This window comes from Phyllostomus hastatus, unplaced genomic scaffold (assembly GCF_019186645.2).
Source record: "Phyllostomus hastatus isolate PE091 unplaced genomic scaffold, TTU_PhHast_1.1 phas_contig_210, whole genome shotgun sequence".
Taxonomy (NCBI): Eukaryota; Metazoa; Chordata; class Mammalia; order Chiroptera; family Phyllostomidae; genus Phyllostomus; species Phyllostomus hastatus.
In genome coordinates this window covers 12,024,066-12,041,394 of record NW_025333737.1, presented here as the reverse complement: position 1 = coordinate 12,041,394, position 17,329 = coordinate 12,024,066, and the positions used below count along the sequence as shown (strand labels likewise).

At 54.8% G+C, this 17,329-nt stretch overlaps 1 protein-coding gene across 4 annotated transcripts in view; it reads left to right on the top strand.

Annotated features, from left to right (window-relative positions):
* Positions 1–1,759: 1,759 nt before the first annotated feature.
* Positions 1,760–17,329, top strand: part of AXIN2 (axin 2) — a 30,611-nt gene continuing 15,041 nt past the window's right edge. For 2 of the 4 annotated variants that reach the window (XM_045837401.1, XM_045837398.1), the window contains exons 1-3: positions 1,760–2,107; positions 4,171–5,107; positions 13,014–13,154. In XM_045837401.1, the coding sequence (XP_045693357.1) occupies positions 4,290–5,107; positions 13,014–13,154 (959 nt within the window). In that variant the 5' untranslated portion in view covers positions 1,760–2,107; positions 4,171–4,289. Of the gene's footprint in view, positions 2,108–2,318; positions 2,391–2,510; positions 2,933–4,170; positions 5,108–13,013; positions 13,155–17,329 lie in introns of those variants that run through there. The other 2 variants (XM_045837400.1, XM_045837399.1) reach the window with 2 other exon arrangements.

Genomic DNA, 17,329 nt, shown 5'->3' with positions numbered 1-17,329 from the left:
TGCTCGCCCTTTTCCAGCCCAGTGTGGATGGTGTCGCTTCCTTCCTGCATGTTTTGAAGTTCTGAAGGCCTGATGACAGGTCAGAGGCACCTCTGTATGGAAAAGCATTTGTCATCCTTTACTTTCAACAAGAAAGTAAATAAAGAAAAAGTGAGTACAGTCAGAGAGCCGAAGCCTTGCGCAGCTCCAACGGTGCTTGGCTCTTCCCTTCATTTCTTGAACGAATTTGGTTTACATCCTTGTTTTTGAAAAGGAGGAAAAGTTAATTATTAGCTTGTCCTATGATGGGTCATTCTGTAACAATGATGAGTAAATGAGTAATGTTCTATGTTTGTGACCTATTTTCTCGTCCTGTCAAGTGAGAAGAGAAGGTTTCCTCATGAACATTGGGGGAATGTGGGCAGGAATTCAAGGGCGACAGTGGGGTGAGGAGTTTTCAGTACATTAAAACTGCGGGTGGAAGGGGAAAAGACATTCCATGTCTGTTTAATATGTAACATATGGGAGGATGGGGGGTGCTTGCAAGAGAGTGTTTGCTATGTGTTGTTACAGAAGGATGGTGGGTGTGTGCACGGGACGGTTCTGATGGCCAGGTTGGGAGCTGGGGTTAAATCTTAAGGGAACTGAGGCATGCATGCTTCCTAATCAGGTGTCAGATCCCATCTTAAGCACTCAGGCCTGTGCTAGGAGATCCACGTCCCTATTCACACATCCACAAATGCAGACACTGTGGGCTTAACTCACACTCAGATACACACGTGCACAAGCATACACATGCCTTCTAAGTCCAGACCCGCATTCGCCCTATGACACTTGGCCAGTAGATCGAAGGACTAGAAATCTCCTTAGGAGATCCTCCAAGCCCACACTCCCTGGAAAACGTGAATAGAAGTGCAAAAGTGTTTGATGATAGAAAAAAAAAAATCTGCTTGCTTGCAGTTCTTGCGTTGGCCAGAATGTTACAATAAACTGTTGCTTTCCAGAGCTGGGGAGGACGAGGGCAGGCGCTGTGGGGAGGAAGCTGGAGCAAAGAGCCCAGAAAACTTGAAAGACAGAATCAGAACTCAGGCTAAGAACGCCCCTGGGGTGAGGCGTCGAGGATGGGGGGGCGTTCCTGGCCGGGGGCGAAGGAAGGCGGGGGACGAGTTACTGCGGAGCGAAGCGTGCGGCAGGGGCGGGCCGGCCCGGCCCAGCGGGCGCCAGTCGCTGTAGCTTTAAGGCGGGCGGCGCGGGCCGGCCAAGCGCGGCTGTGATTGGCGCGGCGGGATCACTGGCTCCCCTAGCCGGGCCCGGGGGAGTCGGCTGGAGCCCGCTGCGCTTTGATAAGGTCCTGGCAACTCAGTAACAACCAGAAAGCTTGGAAATAAAAATAACCCCTCACAGCAATGGATTTCTTGGCTGCCCGACGTCCAAAGAGCCTGTCTCCCCAGCCGAAAGCCCTGCTATAAAAGGTAGAGATGGAGGCGCGGTTCTGCAGAGATGATTCAAAGAAAGTCCCCCTGGGACAAGGGGCGAGGTCACGCCAAGCCACGTTGAGGGCACCGGAGAAGGGAGAGGGTCCAGCCCTACCGAGACCGGCCCGGGAGGGACGGTGCGAGCCACCGGACAGGCCCCAGGAGGGGTGATGGGGGTACCGGGGGTGGCCCGGGGCGCGGCCGGCGCGTACCTCCCTTTCAGGACCGTGCGCTCGGCTCGCGCCTTTGAAGTGCACAGTTAAATCCACAGCGCAGTTTTTGTTGGAAGCGCCCGGAGGACATTTGGTGCGCGGAGTGACTGCTGGAAACAGGACCTGTGTTGAAAGCCGGGCCGGGCGGGGGCCGGAGGGGCCAGGGGCAGCCGCGGCGGGGGCGGAGGCCCACTCGGATCTTTTGCATAAAAGGGGCGGCGGGGAGCACAGCTTCCCCTCCTTCGCGGGTGGATCTCGCTCTAATCCGGGATTGTTTCCCCACACCCCCTTCCCCTGCCGCGCGCGACTCCCCATGTTCCCCGACGCCGGGACCGGCCCGGGGGGGCCCGGGGCTGCTGCGAGCCGATCCGGGGGCTGGGGCCAGGGCCCTGCCCGGGGCGCCTACGAGGTCTCGCCTCGGAGCGCGCGCGCGGATCTATGGTGAGTGCGAAGACAGGGGCGGCGGGGCGGTCCGCCCGCTTTGATGTGCCGGGCGGCCCTTTGAAGTTGGCAGGCCGGCTATTTCGGGGCGCGCTCCAGGCGGCCGCGGAGGAGAGCTGCGGGCCCGGCGCCCGGCGCTCCTGGGGGCTTGGCCCGGCTGCCCCGAGCGCCCAGCGCGTGAGCCCCCTCCCCAGTGGGGTGGCAGGGGCCCCAGGGGAGAGACGGCGGGGGCGGAGAGAGGCTACATGCCCCCCAGGGGAGCGAATCGTTGTAGTTTTGGGATGTGAGTCGGATTGTGAGTGTGCACGGCTTTGGAAGGTGGGATGAAAGGGTGGCGGCGCCCCCCACTTGCCCTCCCCTATGCCTCCTCCCTCCGCCTTTCCTCCCGCCCCCCTCCTCTCCTCCCGCCTCTTTCCCCACTCCCCTCCCTGCCACTGGTCCGTGCTTAGGGGCCCCGAGTGCTGGCCGAGGCTCAGTCTGCGAGCTGGAGCGGCCCGAGCCCGGGGCGCCCGCGTCCCCTGCGTCCCTCCTCCCAGCCTGGGCCCTGCGCCCCCGGCCACTCTGGCCTTTTTTTGCCGAGAGGGAGAGACTTCTCGCGTCGCCATTTCTGGACTAGGCTGCTGCTTTCGGTGCTTTTTCTGCGGGTGCCTTTGCAAGCGGCAGCACCGGGGACCGACCCGCGCCAGGGTCGGGGTGTTGCGAGCGCCTCCCGGGGCTTCAGCTCCGCGCACCACCGCTCTGGACTCGTTCAGTTGGATTTGGGCCGGGGGGTGAGCGCGGGGGGCTCGGCAGAGATGAGAGCCTCAGGCCGCCTTCGTCTTCCAGGTAACGGGGCCTCTCCACCTCCCCTCCACCAGGGTAACGCGACGCTACCTCCAGCCCCACCATTCTGCCCACAGAGTTGCCCAGCCCGGCAGCTTGAGGCCACGGGTGGGGACCGCACGGACCCACTCCGGGGCTGGAGTGTCGGCCCCGCGACTGGGGTCGTGCCCCATTCTCCCACCGTCCCCCCTCGCCCTCCGGCCCTTCTTAGCTTGAGCCCTACTCGTGTTGGGGAAAGCGGCTTGTTTATTGGTTAGACTTTTCTTTTGAAAAGAAGAGACGGGCTTGATCGAGGTCAGTAGAGTTTGGGATTCTTGGCATAGGCAGTGGTAGCGTGAGACGGTTTCTGATCCGGTTTTGTAGGGTTCGCGGCTTCGGGAGGTGGCTTGAGGGGCGGGGGAGACGGGGTGCTGTGCCCCGAGGCTTCTCTGCTCTCTCGCAAAGTTTTGAAGATCAAAGTGTCATCTGATTGAGTTGATTTCTGTTTTGGGGGAGTGGGGAAGACAGAGGTGTAGACTCTTACTCTTGGCGGGAAGCGGGGGCGCAGGAACGTTTACAGCTCGGGGGTTGGGGGCCGTTTTCCAGCTAGGAGTCCGGGAGCCCATTCTGCCCGGTGCTGGGCGGGCCTCTTTCTCTGTTGAAGATCTGAATTTTTAAGGAGTGGGAAGGGGGGAGCGCAGAGGGAAGGGGTGGGTGGGGGGAATGGGAACCAGATGCCGGGGAAGGGCATGTTTGGAGCTCGAGTTATCTGTGAGGAGAGCCGAGTGGGGAAATTTACCGAAATTGGTTTCACCTGCACACAGCCCTGCGGCTCGGAGTGCGTGTGTTTGGAGTCGATGCTGGGGCGGGGGGAGGGAGGGCAAGGGGAGGAGGGAGAGGAGCGCGGAGGCGCGGGCCGGCTGCCCTGTGTGCTTCTGGGCGAGTGGGTTTTTGGAAGGTTATGTCTCACACCTCGCATGCCCCTTCTTTGCCCCCACCTCCCATCTCACCTTCTCCGCCCCTTCCTCAACCAACCCCCTCCTCTGCCCCCCACCCCCCGCAAGTGCAGGGAGCTCAGATTTCGCCTTTGAAAAAGCATCTGATACCTTAGATGAGCACCTCGCAGATAGCTGGGTTGCTTGATTTGAATTCGAGGAGTTGAAAAGCCTGTTTACTTTCTTGCTTTGATGTTGGGTAGATCTGGTTTTGATTAGATCAATACCCTTTTCTCTCCCTACCTCCCCCCTTCCTTTTCTTTCCAGAAAGGAGGCTCAGATGAGCCCCTGCTGACTTGAGAGAGTAAGAGAGACCACGCTGATTGCTGAGAGGAACTGGAAGAAGAAAAAAAAATCTCAAACTCAGTGAGAAGAACTCGCTCACCATGAGCAGCAGCGCTGTGTTGGTGACTCGCCTGCCAGACCCCAGCAGCAGCTTCCGAGAGGATGCTCCCCGGCCCCCAGTTCCGGGAGAAGAAGGGGAGACCCCACCTTGCCAGCCCGGGGTGGGAAAGGGCCAGGTCACAAAACCCATGCCTGTCTCCTCCAACACCAGGCGGAATGAGGATGGGTTGGGTGAGCCCGAGGGACGGGCATCTCCTGATTCCCCTCTGACCAGGTGGACCAAGTCCTTGCACTCTTTGTTGGGCGATCAAGATGGTGCTTATCTCTTCCGGACTTTCCTGGAGAGGGAGAAATGCGTGGATACCTTAGACTTCTGGTTTGCCTGCAACGGATTCAGGCAGATGAACCTGAAGGATACCAAAACTCTTCGAGTCGCCAAAGCAATCTACAAAAGGTACATTGAGAACAACAGCATTGTCTCCAAGCAGCTGAAACCTGCCACCAAGACCTACATAAGAGATGGCATCAAGAAGCAACAGATTGATTCCATCATGTTTGACCAGGCGCAGACTGAGATCCAGTCGGTGATGGAGGAAAATGCCTACCAGATGTTTTTGACTTCTGATATATACCTCGAATATGTTAGGAGTGGGGGAGAAAACACGGCTTACATGACTAACGGGGGACTGGGCAGCCTAAAGGTCGTGTGTGGCTATCTCCCCACCTTGAATGAAGAAGAAGAGTGGACTTGTGCTGACTTAAAGTGCAAACTTTCACCCACTGTGGTTGGCTTGTCCAGCAAAACTCTGAGGGCTACAGCGAATGTGAGGTCCACGGAAACTGTTGAAAATGGATACAGGTAAGAGTGGCCGGGGGTGAGGGGTAGGTAGTGGATGATAGGAACTTTGCAGATGTGTTGAGTTATGCAGGGTGGATGGTTGGATGGATGTGCTGCAGAGGCTGACAAAAGTCTGTTGAGAGCCGGGACCACTGGCCATGAACGCTTTGATCTTGCTTTTTGTGGTTTAAGGGCTGGGGGAGTGATGCCCACATATCTAAATGCCTGCAGTCTTCCAGTGCTCAATTCAAACACTGGCAAGCAGTAGTCATTAATGCAGGTTACTTAGTTCGCTGGGCCAGTCTTCCCAAGGGTGGAGAGGGAGAGGGAGGAAGGGGGAGAGAGAGAGAGAAAGAGAACCAAAAGCAGCTTTTGATGCCGCTGAGTCACCAAATACAGTAAGCACCGGTTTTGGAAGGGGTCATTCACCACTAATCAGTAGAGAGTGGAATTAATGTGGCTAAGGAGGAGGCAGCTGGGTTGTGGTAGGGACACAGGAAATAAAGTGTGTACCCATTGAATGTGGGGGTAAGTGGGATCTTTTGAACTTTTATGTGAAGATAAGAGCCAGCAATTGGGTCTTGTGGGTCTCTGTAGAATTAGGTATTTACCCAGTGAGAAACCCTCCTATTTAAAGGGAAGGCCCTGTGTCTTTCCCAAACCAAGGACCCTTAGCTTTAGAGTCTGCTGGTATATGAATCTAGGTTTTAAGTGTTTGCAGCCGGAGGGGCAGACCTCAGCTGATTATTTTGTTACTTTGTGCTGAAGGAGCAGAGGTTTGAGGCCAGAGAAGACTGGGGCCCTGGAGTGCTTTCTCTTTTGGAGGCTTCAAAGACAGTCCTTTACAGAATGGCCAAGTCTTAAGATTCTTGACCTTTGGAGGCAACTTCAGACCTCCTGTGAGCATGAGTTTTCCTGTTTCTCTCCCTGTCTCTCCTCCCCAATATTCAAAAAGAGAGTGAGCCTCTTAATTCTAGGTTGTTGCCTACCGACTGCCAGGGAAGGAGGTGGGCATTTACTTGATTGCTATCTCGTGGCTTATCTTGCTAGCCCTCCAAGATATATTTCTCCATGTGTTAAAGACGTGGCCTGCTTCCTTGGAAAATTGTCTTCTTTCTGTAGAGGCTGGCCTTTAGTGTCTGGCGGCAGCAGCAGGAGGAGGGAGGGGCAGGGCAGCCAGGTCTGAATCCAGGAGGAGTGATTTAGGGGGTGGCCGGGACTCTTCCCAGGGAGGGAAGGGCTTGTTCTCTGACCACCAGGGGGCGCGCTTATATTCTCTGGAGCCATTCACAGACATCTGGTCTACACCTAAGTGGAATTGATTGGCTTTTGCAAGGAAGCATTGGATCAGCTGAAGGAGTTGTTTCAGCATCTTGATGCTTATGGTTCCAGGTTGTTACAGTGAAGATACTGGGTCTAGCATCCGTGGCTGAGCAGTCCCGGGGGCACTGGCTGCTATTGCCCCATTCCATTAGGTGAATGTTTGAGTAAAACCTGCTGGCCTTATCGCCCTCCCGTTTGCCAGTGGTAGCTGAGACTCCCTAAGGCCCATGGTAAGGACACTTCTTCCACTGGGGCCTTCCAACAGTGGGGCTTCTGTGTCAGGACCCCTGAGTGTCACCATGCAAATAGCACTCTGTGGGTTTGGATGCCATCAGTGAGAAAGCACTGAAGGCAGGACCCTGCTGCAGCCCCTCCCCTTCATCAGTGGGCTCTAGACCCGGCCTTGGGGTGCCCTTCCCTCCTCCACAGGCTTCAGCTGGGATGGAACCAGGATCACACTTCTGGTAGGTTACTCTTGTGAAGCTTTTTGATCCTGGAGGCTGGGGCCACAGACCCTCTGTGTTTCTGGTGTTTTGCTTCTTGGCCGTGACCTGTGGGTATCATCGGCATGGAGATGGCACCTTTTCATCCGCCTCCTGAGTTTCCATACTGTGCTCATGTGTGCCTTCTCCCACTGTTGGGTTGAAACGAAACATTTTTATCAGGACTTCATGAAGCCCGGACATCTCAGCCAGGCATTGTCAAAGACATGAAAGCCACATCCACATTTCATTTGAACACACAAGATATTCAGGTGTACGGCAGAGTATTGGGAGGTGTCTTGAATTATTTAAAGGCCTGGGTTCCAGCCCTGCCCACCACCTACTGCCACCTGGTTGAAGCCTTTCTGAACCCCATGTGCCACCTGCAAAATGAGTGGGCACCGTCCTTTCTGCGTATATCACAGATAGCTATTAGGATCAAAATAATAAACATGAAAGCCCTTTGCAGAGGGAACTGTTTTGAACAGATGTCAAAGCATTATAATTAGTACAATTTAATAATGGTAACAGTTGGGTAGGTGAAAAGGGCAACCAGGTTAAGATGTCACTTTCAAAGAGTGACTCTTGGGTTCTGGCCCACATTCATCATAAGGTCTCTTGTCTCATCTTTTCCCTAACTTGTTGAACTTAAGTCTTTCTTTCCAGCTAGTTCTTGGGATATAGGGATCCTGTCTAACTCTTTAAGTGCCCCTCCTCCTGCTAACACGCTCACTCATCGAGCATGGCACCTGACTTATGGAACGGGCTTTCGTGAAGTTGGCAAATGAATGAAACAAAAAAAAGAGCCCCGCTGAGGGTCTCCCTTCATCAGCTGGGGAGACACAGCCCAGAGCACTGGCGTCTTCCAAGCCCGGTGTTTACCCTGGGCACTCAAAGGGGCCTCATCTTTAATGACTTGTTTGTGTCCTTACTGATTTGGTGTCAGGTTTAATATAAATAGTTGGAACGGAAGAGCAGGAATTATCCTCAGAGGGAAGGACTCTGGTTTGCAAGTGGTTGAGTGGGAGGCCTGGGCTTTTGATGGTCTCTATAAATAACCCGGGGCAGGAGTGACCTGTTGGTAGAAGCACGTGTAAAAACCCCAGCGCACAAACACACACACAGAGTGGCGAGGTGTGTGTGGAGGGGGCTGTGGGACGAGGAGCCCGCCCAGCGTTTATTTTGGGAAGGAGAAGGCAGTGTCGGGCGAACAGAGCACTCCCTGTGTCCTTCCCTGTCTGTGCCGGCCCTCGTGTGTTCCTGCCCGAGGCGGGTCTCATCTGTCTCTCGTTGGGCCCTCTGCTCTGGCCTCACTTAAAATAAGTCAGGCCCAGCAGATGGCCCTCTGCTGGCTCCAAGTGCCTCCTGTTCTCTGAAAGAGCTCGCTGATGAGGCCCGTTTTTGTGCAAAGCCATTGGAATCGGGTTTGGCTTCAATTATCAAAGAAAATGATGCCATAGGAAAGCTATGCTGGAGGCAGTAGGCCCCAGCTAGAGGATGGGAGCACCAGTGAAGGCACTTTGCGAAGACCTGCTCATGGAAGCCCGCCTGTTTCCTCAGGGCCCGGTTGGCTGCTGGGCTCTGAATGCCCGGCCCTCATGGAATGCCCCTCGGTCCTCCTTTGAAAGTGCGTGCTGAAGACAGTGTCGCCTTTGGATGGTGACTTTGGGAGTACATTGTCAGAGGGCCTTTGGAAAACCCTAAACACACAGCCTTAGAAGCATGTGCTTTTGAAGTCTCATTGTTTTTGAGAGGGGACCCAGAATGAGGTCCCAAAGGTCAGTTCTGTTGTCCTCTCTGTAGGGGACTTTGCCCTAAGGCTTGGGGAGGGGCCAGGGGCCACAGCATCTCCTGGAGATAAGAGATAAGAATAGGCTCAAGGGTGGGTGAAAGAAGCAGCAAATATGCCCCCAACAAATAAGGTCCCAGGAGCCTCTGCTACCTGCCAGCTGAAAGCTCTTTGCACATGGAGGCTGCACAGTTGGTCCACCCGGTGAAAATGTGTACCACAGGCCTCCACTCTCCCTAGGAATTTAAAACCCTGCCAGCAGCTGGGAGCACAACAGCCCTGAAGAAACACGGAAAGCATCTGGGTACAATTACTGCAGCATTGGTTGAGTTTCTTTCCTTTTTTTTTTTTTTGTAAGTAATCACAAGAAAACAGCTCTAATCCGTTTTTAAAAAATTATGTGGTGATTTTTGACAAAGTTCAGGGGTTCTTAAAAATTGAGTTTGTCTCCCCCAACAACCCTGCCCCCATCCCGTGCCTCATCTTGTTATGATGGCAGGAAATCCCAGACACTTCCCGGCGGTCCACGGAGCTAAGGGCAGTATATTCCGTGTTCAACGGCTGGTCCCACAGTAGCCCTCTATTTTGAAGACAAAGGGAGATGAGTTTATTTTGGGATCCACCTGCTCCAGGAGTGCAAGGTGGTGAGCACCCTGGGATTTGAGTTGGGTGTCTTTTTTGTTGGGGGCGGGAGGAGGAGGAGGAATGTCTGTTGAGTCATTTTCTCCCTGCAGAGGTTGAATTATAGCCCTTATTACATTTGGGACTCTGCTGATGTGCTAATACCGCAAAGATAGCAACACTGAAGTGATGGAAAGAGTGTTCGGATGCTATTTAAGGCTGTTTTGATCTTATACTCTGCCTTTGGACTGAAAAAACTTTTCAGCAACCCATGGGATGGTCCTGGTCTTCTCAGCAGGTTCTACCAAGTTCTGAACCCCTGACCCGCATCACAAACGCATGTGTGGTGCTGGGGAGACACGGGAAGAAGACAAGTCGGCCCTTTCCCTCATGGAGCTTACGGTCTGCTTGCATGGGGCAGGCGTTCAGCGTGTGAACATGCCACCACTGTGTGGTTATGAGTCATGGTAAAGACCACACAAGAAAAAAGAGCCATAGGAGCTCTTTGTTTTTGTTGGTGGTTGGTTTTTTGGAGTTTTATTAAACCGTAACTACCCCCCCCCCCCCCGCAAAGTACAGTGCTCTCGTTTGGCCTTTCAGAGCCCGCGAGAACTCGGTGCAGGTGGCCCTGTTTGGACTGTGCATGCCACAGGTGGATGCCCCGCATCCCAGGGGGCTGTGACTTGCCTGGGCCCCCCAGCTGGCTGGGGGGTGAGCCAGCACTGGCTCTCTGCCTCTTGATTTCTGTTCCCGATCAGTGGCTCCCAAAACTTACTCTGTACCATGTTCCTGAAGGCTGAAGGGTCCTGAAGGAGTTACCTGGTCCATATTGCTTTGAGTAGCAGCACCCCCCCGCCCAGCACCTTAGACAGCCGGGAACTTTGGGCTATTTTAAAGACTCGGGCAGTTCCATAACCCAGCCCCACCCACTCCCTGGTTCCGCTTGGACCATTATGAAGGGCTTTTCTCTTTCTGACTTATAAAGCCCATTTCCTCTTGTTCTGCCTTGGTGCAAACAAACTTTTCTCTTCTTTTTGAGTTCCCTTATCAACTGGGAGGCTATCTTGACGTCCCTTCTTTTTTCCAGAAAAACCAACTGTCTTTCCTTTGCTGTCACTACTCCTCTCCAGCCCTGGGGCCTGGAGATCCCCAACTGAGGACATGGGGCCTAGCTCTAGGCATAGAAGATCTTATTTAATTCCTCATCCTCACTTAATTGCCATAAAAAGACCCTGGAAGGTAGTGAGACTTCTTGCCCTTTACAGATGTGAGAACAGGGCCAGAGCATCTGAGTGAGAGTTCAAGGTCACTCAGACCAAGGTATCTGATAGGTTTAAGTGCCGTGTTCCTCATTTGCACCTTCAGGTCAATTCCACGTCTACGTAGCAGTTCTAAAACCTGGCTCTGTGTTCCTGTCCAGCTCAGTAGAGTTCATCGAGGTCCCTGCTGACCACGCTCCTCAAGGAGTCCAGCTGTGGCTTCCACGTGGCCCAGCCTCCAGCCTGGTGGCCTCCCTGGGATGGGTGTAGCCACTCAGGGCCTGGTGGGCCCTGCCTGGGGCCCTATGACCTCCTGGGATGGGTGTGAGAATGGAAGATGTCTAGGCAACAGACCGTCATTGAGCACCTATGGCACACTGTGTACATCAGTGACGAGAACAAAGGCCCCGCCCATATTAAGTGCTGAACCAGTGGTAGCTCTGAGTTTTTATCAACATTTCTAAAGGGTTAGGTTAGATCATTTCTAAGACTCGTTCTGACTCTGAAATGTTATTACTCTGAAGGTAACCTCCTGTTTATCTTGTCATTCCAGCTACAAGAGTGCAAGCTCCTTAAAGATGGGGACCGACCATCTCTTCCTCCTTTTCCCTCCCATTCAGTTCTGTCCTGCGCCTGCCCCGTTTTAGCTTTCATACCAAATTGTGGCAAAAACTGCCTGCCCCCACAGCCCCCTCCACTTCTAGTCCAGCCTGGTGCACGGCCTCTGGATCACCGGTGTTGCTGGGAAAACCTCAGCCCGCACCCCACCCCTTTGTGACCCCACTAGCTCCACTCTTTTCCTCCCCAGTGTGGGGAGGGCTTTTAACCGCTTTCCCTACCCCGGCGGTCCTGGGTGGCGTCTCCTGGAATCCCTGCTCACCCCTCAGAGTTCGCCTTGCTCCCACCTGTCCCAGGTAGCTACCCCTGGCCATTCATCTGGAAACGTCCTCTCCGTCATTAGCTCTTCCAGGATTACCTCCACAACGTCACTCATGCTGACTCTTATTCTAGAACTTTCTAAATGTTGAGGCTAGCCTTTGCATTAGGAAGCAGAAAGAGAGGTTGAGAGAGGGCCACACAGACCGATCCCATGCCCACGCGTGCTGCCTCTGCAGTCCAGGCCGGGCTGCGCGTGGGTGGGACCCCTGAGGGCGCACCTGTAAAAGTGGGCACGGGGCTCCTCCTCCCCCTGGTGGCTGTGAGGATTAAATGAGATGATGTATATACATACAGGTGTGCCCCTTTTCATTGGCCAGTAATAACACTGTCCACCTCCCTCCTGGCACCCTTTCTACCTCCGTTTATGGTGACACGCCCCTTTCAGGCCATGGGTGCCCCACAACCAGAGACGGGCTGGCACGCCCACAGCAGTGCCAAATGTACAGTGGGTGAGGAGGAGCTCGGTGAACATGAGTGTAAGGCTGCTTCGACCCCTCACGGTTCCTCCCGTCTGCACTGAAGGCCGTCTGTACCGAAGCCGTCTGTACCGAAGGCCGTCTGTATAGGCCCCGCCTGCGGGAGTCGGTTCTTTTCTCTGGGCCATCCTGTTCCCCCCCCCAGTCGGCTTCCTTGCTGTTGGCGCAGACTTGGCGTCTCCGTGGAGTAGGCCAGTCTTTGCAAACAAGGTTGCCGCAACATCGGCCTTCACAGGCCCCTCCTGCGGTCCCAAGACCATAGTGGCCCCTTCCTCCCCTGCCCCACTTAAGTCCCTAGCTGGTGGCACAAGAAGAATTCAACCCCTGCAGGGGACAGCCACACTGGTGGTTCTGGGAGGAGATCGAGAGGGCAAACTGGGGCAGCAGAGGCCACTGAAACGGGGCGAGGATGGTGGAGGAGGGGCCTGGACCTTCTTCTGAAACAGCCGTGCTGCTCATTTGAAGCCCACGGGCCTCAGCCAGCCTGGGAGGAGGGGGCTGGCTGGGCGCAGGGCACACGGAGGCCCAGCTCAGACCAGTGCCGGTCTTCAACACTGTCTTGCATTTTTCTGTCCCACCTGTGCAGCTCACTGGGCCCAGGGTTGAAATGCGAAGGCCGTGCCAGGCCTCCAGGGACTTGCATCTCAGAACTGCTCTAACAGCTGTCTTGGAAGCTTCAGATACCTTAGGGGCCGACATTGTCTGCCTCTGGTGCCGGCTTGGAAAGAGGGCAGGGAGGGCGAAGACACTCCGTGTCCACTGACTCTCCTTTTGTTCCACAGCCTCCCCTCCCAGAGCAGAGTGCCATCCCTTCCCCTGTGTGAGGGCGTATTTAGAACTTTGTAGCGTCCCCTGGGAGACCTTCCTTTGGAGACAGAGGAACCCAGCCTGCCCTCTGCCCAGAGAGCATCTGGCCCTGGGCAGAAGGTTGGCATGGAACAGATCATGAGATTGTGTACTTGGTGTCCCCCGGGGCCACCTGCCACTTGGGTGTCTGCTGAGCATCGGTGACACACCGCTGTTGTGCTTCTCCTGCAGGCCCTTCAAGAGGAGCGAGCCCGTCAATCCATACCACATAGGTTCTGGCTACGTCTTTGCGCCAGCCACCAGTGCCAACGACAGCGAGATCTCCAGTGATGCACTGACTGATGACTCCATGTCCATGACGGACAGCAGTGTGTAAGTATTCTGGTGTCCCCATCATGTGCACGGTTGGCACTGTGACCCATCGGGCCCGCTGCAAAGTCCTCAGCCACCCGCTCCAGCCTTGCACATCCCGTTGGTAGACATGTATTTGGTGGTTGAGGAGGGAGACGTGGTGGGGTATGGGCTGGAGCCTTAAAGGGAAGGTCGGGTGGCGCCTTAACAGAAGAAAAGTCAAGGAATGTAGAAGGTGAAGATGAATGTCTGTGAGTTCCTTGAGTTAACAACACATCTTCTGGTTCTCATCTTGCCTTCCCTGTGCTTGGCTGGTCTTGAAAGCGAGGAAGTGCCCCACCTGCAGAACCAGCAGGTGGGGGACAGGGTGGCCCCAGAAGGGTGAGTGTTTAGGTGTTCGTTGTTTTTGAAGGAAGAGGCAGTGATGATGGGAGTCAGCGAGCCAGAGTTTCCTGAAAGACCGCTGTGTGCCGTGTCCCCTCATGAACGTGTTCAAATGGACACTGTTCAGTTGAGCAAGTCTTGGTGGAATGCCCGCTCCATGTCAGGTCGGGGTTCTACCCCTTTGACCGGGTTCCTTCCAGAGTCCACCTGATCTTGAATCTTTTGCAGATGGTTGGCTTGGACTTCTGAAAGCAATCCAAACCCTCAGGATGGTCTGCGAGGTCAGCAGGCCATAGACAGGGCCACCATGCGTTCAGTTTCAGGGCATGTGTGGTCCTGCAGTGGTGGTCTCTGCGGATGGAGAACTGCTCACAGTTCTGGAGCAGTTCTGGAAACTGCTCTCCGAGAGTTTCATGGGGAGGGGCGTGTGGTGGGCGGGGCACCGCCCCCTCCTGCCGACCTTCGGGATTCTGATTAGGAGACTTGGGCAGAACTTGCCAAGAGCTTTTCACCCAGTGCCCACTTGAGAACCACCGTTCTAGAAATGTTCTTTGAAGGCCCTTCCACAGATGTTTTCATGGAGGAATTTCTCCCACTCAGGGAACAGTTGTGAGAGGCAAACCCACTGAGCTGTGCGAGCTCTGGCACACTTACTCAGAGTTCGTTCCTTCCACCTTCCTAATAAGAACTGGACTATCTATTCCAGTTTGTTTGAAAATATCAGGCTTTTATTAGCCAATGCCCTGTTGCTGCCTGGGGCGTGGAACCATCTGGAAGGAAAGTTGCTGAGGTTGGTTTGGGACTCTACTATTGATTGGAATCCTGGTGGCTTTTACTGTGTTCCCCCCGGATTCCCCTGTCAGTAAAGGGAAAGAAATCCTCAAGGTGAAACGTTCCGTTTTAATAAAAGAACAGCATTTCGGCATGAGTGAAAACAGAGTGAGGGTGCGCTTCTTATGCCCAGCATGGAGGAGTGAGGAGTTCTACCCAAGTAAGTGAGACGGCTCCTTAAGTATCCGTACTCGAGAAAAAGGACCCTTTGGGGGACAGTTCTTAATGCGTGTTTGCTCTGTCTTTACTAAATAATAGTAGGGAGACATAATTTATGTATTTTTTAATGAACTTTTATTTATTTACTTGTTTCTTATGGTCGTTCAAGCACTCCATTTGCTCTGCACCACGACCCCCATCCCACCTGTCCCCGCCTCCCACCCTTGGACCCATCTCCCTTGGCTTTGTCCGTGTGTCCTTCATGCGTGTTCCTCGATGGGCCTTCCCCATTCCCCCCCATACCCTCCCCCCCAACTCTGGTCACTGTCAGTTTAGTCTGTTCTTTATTTCAGCGTTGGGCATCATTTATATCTCGATTCAAATAGGTAACACCGAGATCTGTGTGTGGTATGTTTTCTCGAAGAACAGGAGGTTATGTAGGGCTCTCTGCCCCTGCACAGACTGACCCGCCCCCGCTTTCAGTGATAGTTTTTCTTTTCTCTGGTCACTCTGCCTGCTGTCGTTTTGTTTGCTTGCTTGCTGTCGTCTGGGTACTTGCTACAGGTAGCATTACTGCATTGGCTTTGATTATTTTGTGGGTGGCGTGGGGGTCTCAGCATTCTGTGTAAAGTAAGGGTAAATTGGATTTGAATAAGGGCCTTGAGTGACTCTCCTAAGTCAAAGGTAGTTTACGTAAGACCAGAAGGCTTCTGTTTTGTTTCCTTAGAGACTGTTTTTGGCTGGCTTCCCGGTCCTTGCCCTCATTTCATTTTGGTCCCCATCGAAGCGTTACTCTGGGTTCCTGGTGAAATGACTGGGGTGAGGTCCCTGTCCGTGTTCAAGCCCCACAGACCTGATCGGAAAGGTGGGCAGTCAGTCCCCTGGGACCTCTAGGTGGCAGCGAGGCCCGGGCTTCCGTAGCTCCTCCCGGTAGAGACGGAACTCTGTCCCATGCAGGCCAGACACAGCCTCAGTCCTTTGCCCCTGCCCCCTCCCCCACCAGGCACGCACATTTCCAGCCTGAGAGGTGTTATTAGGACCAGTTGATAATGAGACCTTTGAGCCACTTGGAGTTTCTTTTATTTTTACTAGTGATCACCCACACTGCTTCCTTTTTAACGGGTTGGGGGAGGGGTAGGAAGAAGCAAGTTCTAACCCCCCCCCCGGGGGCTCCCCCCTACCCCTTTTCTTTGATGCCCTCCCCCAAGAAAGACCCCCTCACTTTCAGAGGGGTGACTTTAAAGCTCTGACCCCCCGCCCTTCAGCTAAAGGACTCATGGGCTCTCAGCACGGGACAGACAAGCTACCTGTGTGAGTCAGCGTTTTGGGAGGCGAGCGTTTGGGGTGTGGGCCAGCGAGGTCCAGGCTGATACAGAGGCAGATCCCTCCGAAAAGGGCAAACCCCTCGCTCGGCAGCCATTTCCTGAGGGCACAGAACCTGCCCTGTGGTCTCAAGTGGTCTCCACCTGGGTGAAGCCACCTTGGCTTGGTGATGAGTCAACCAGAATCCAGCTCCACAAGGAGGAGCCTGGGGGCTCTGAGAGCTGGGTGCTCGTGGCCTTGGATCTGATTTCCTGATGTCGGCGTTGGGTGGTGCTGAGCCTTCTCCCAGCCAAGGGGCTGGCTATCAGAGGGCACCGTGGCAGCTGGACCCGCTCGGGCACGTTTGTACCACCTGGGGAGGCCTGTGTGGTCAGAGCAAGACCGCCTTCTCTGTGGCCAGAGGCTGTTGGCCTGGGGCTGCCTGTAGTAGAGGAGGAATGGGTCTCCAGAGCCCCTTGTTTGGGGTGGGCGTTTGGGCTTAGAGGTTCCTGTGGGTCTCAAGCTGCCAAGTCCTGGGGGTCCCTGGGGCCCTGCCTGCTCTCCTGCCCAGCAGACTCCGAGTGCCCTGAAAGCCAGGCTGCGCGAGGCACTTTCTGGCTGGCTGGCCCTGAGTGTGTGTGATTTGCCCAGTGTCGGGCAGGTCACCCTGGATTCCCAGGGCTGGGATTAGACCCCTCTTCAGAGCTCTGCCAGCTGTGGGCCTGGCGCACATGAGAGTGCCGAGGGGGAAATAAAGTGTGTGGGGATGAAAAGCCGAATGAATCGCTTTCAGCCCATTGTTTGCCCGGGGAGGCTTAGAGGGGATAAGAGGGTGGCAGGCCCCTTTGAAATTTCCCTGAACAAGTGAATAGGAGCGCCCCATAAAGCATGAAAAGGCCCTGGCTGTTTCTCCTGGTCACAATGGCCAGCTCGGGCTGGGAGCGGGGCTGCAAGTGGGGCTGGCTGCCCTGCTGGGAGGCGGGGAGGGGGTGCGGCTGGGGAGGGGGAAGTGGGGGTCACTGGCGGCCTTCAATAGACTCCAGAAGGTTGGAGTTCATTAGATACAAGCCCCGGGAAGCAATCGTCTCGTTTGCGACAGCACCGATGAAGTCCCGGGGCCCTGGGTGAAAGTTGGGCAGGGCTGGCCTGCACTCGGTTATCCCACGGAGCAGTGCGCTGGGGCCTGGAGGTCCCGGGCAGGCAGGGGCTCTGAAGAAATCATGGCCTCTCTTTAAGCCTTGCTGCTGACTTCTGTTTTCCCACTAAGTGAAGCACCCTTCTAAAGATGGCTGGGGCCCTGGCTGGTGTGGCTCAGTGGATTGAGCGGCCCGCCTGCAAACCGAAAGGTTGCGGGTTTGGTTCCTGGTCAGGGCACATGATGGGGTTGCGGGCTAATGTTTCTCTCCCTCTCTTAAAATCTTTAAAAAAAAAAAAAAAGGTGGCTGGGATTTGGGTCTTCATCATAGGCCTCTGAGAAGGCTGTTTTATGGGCCTGTTACTCTGAAACCTACGTTCTCAGA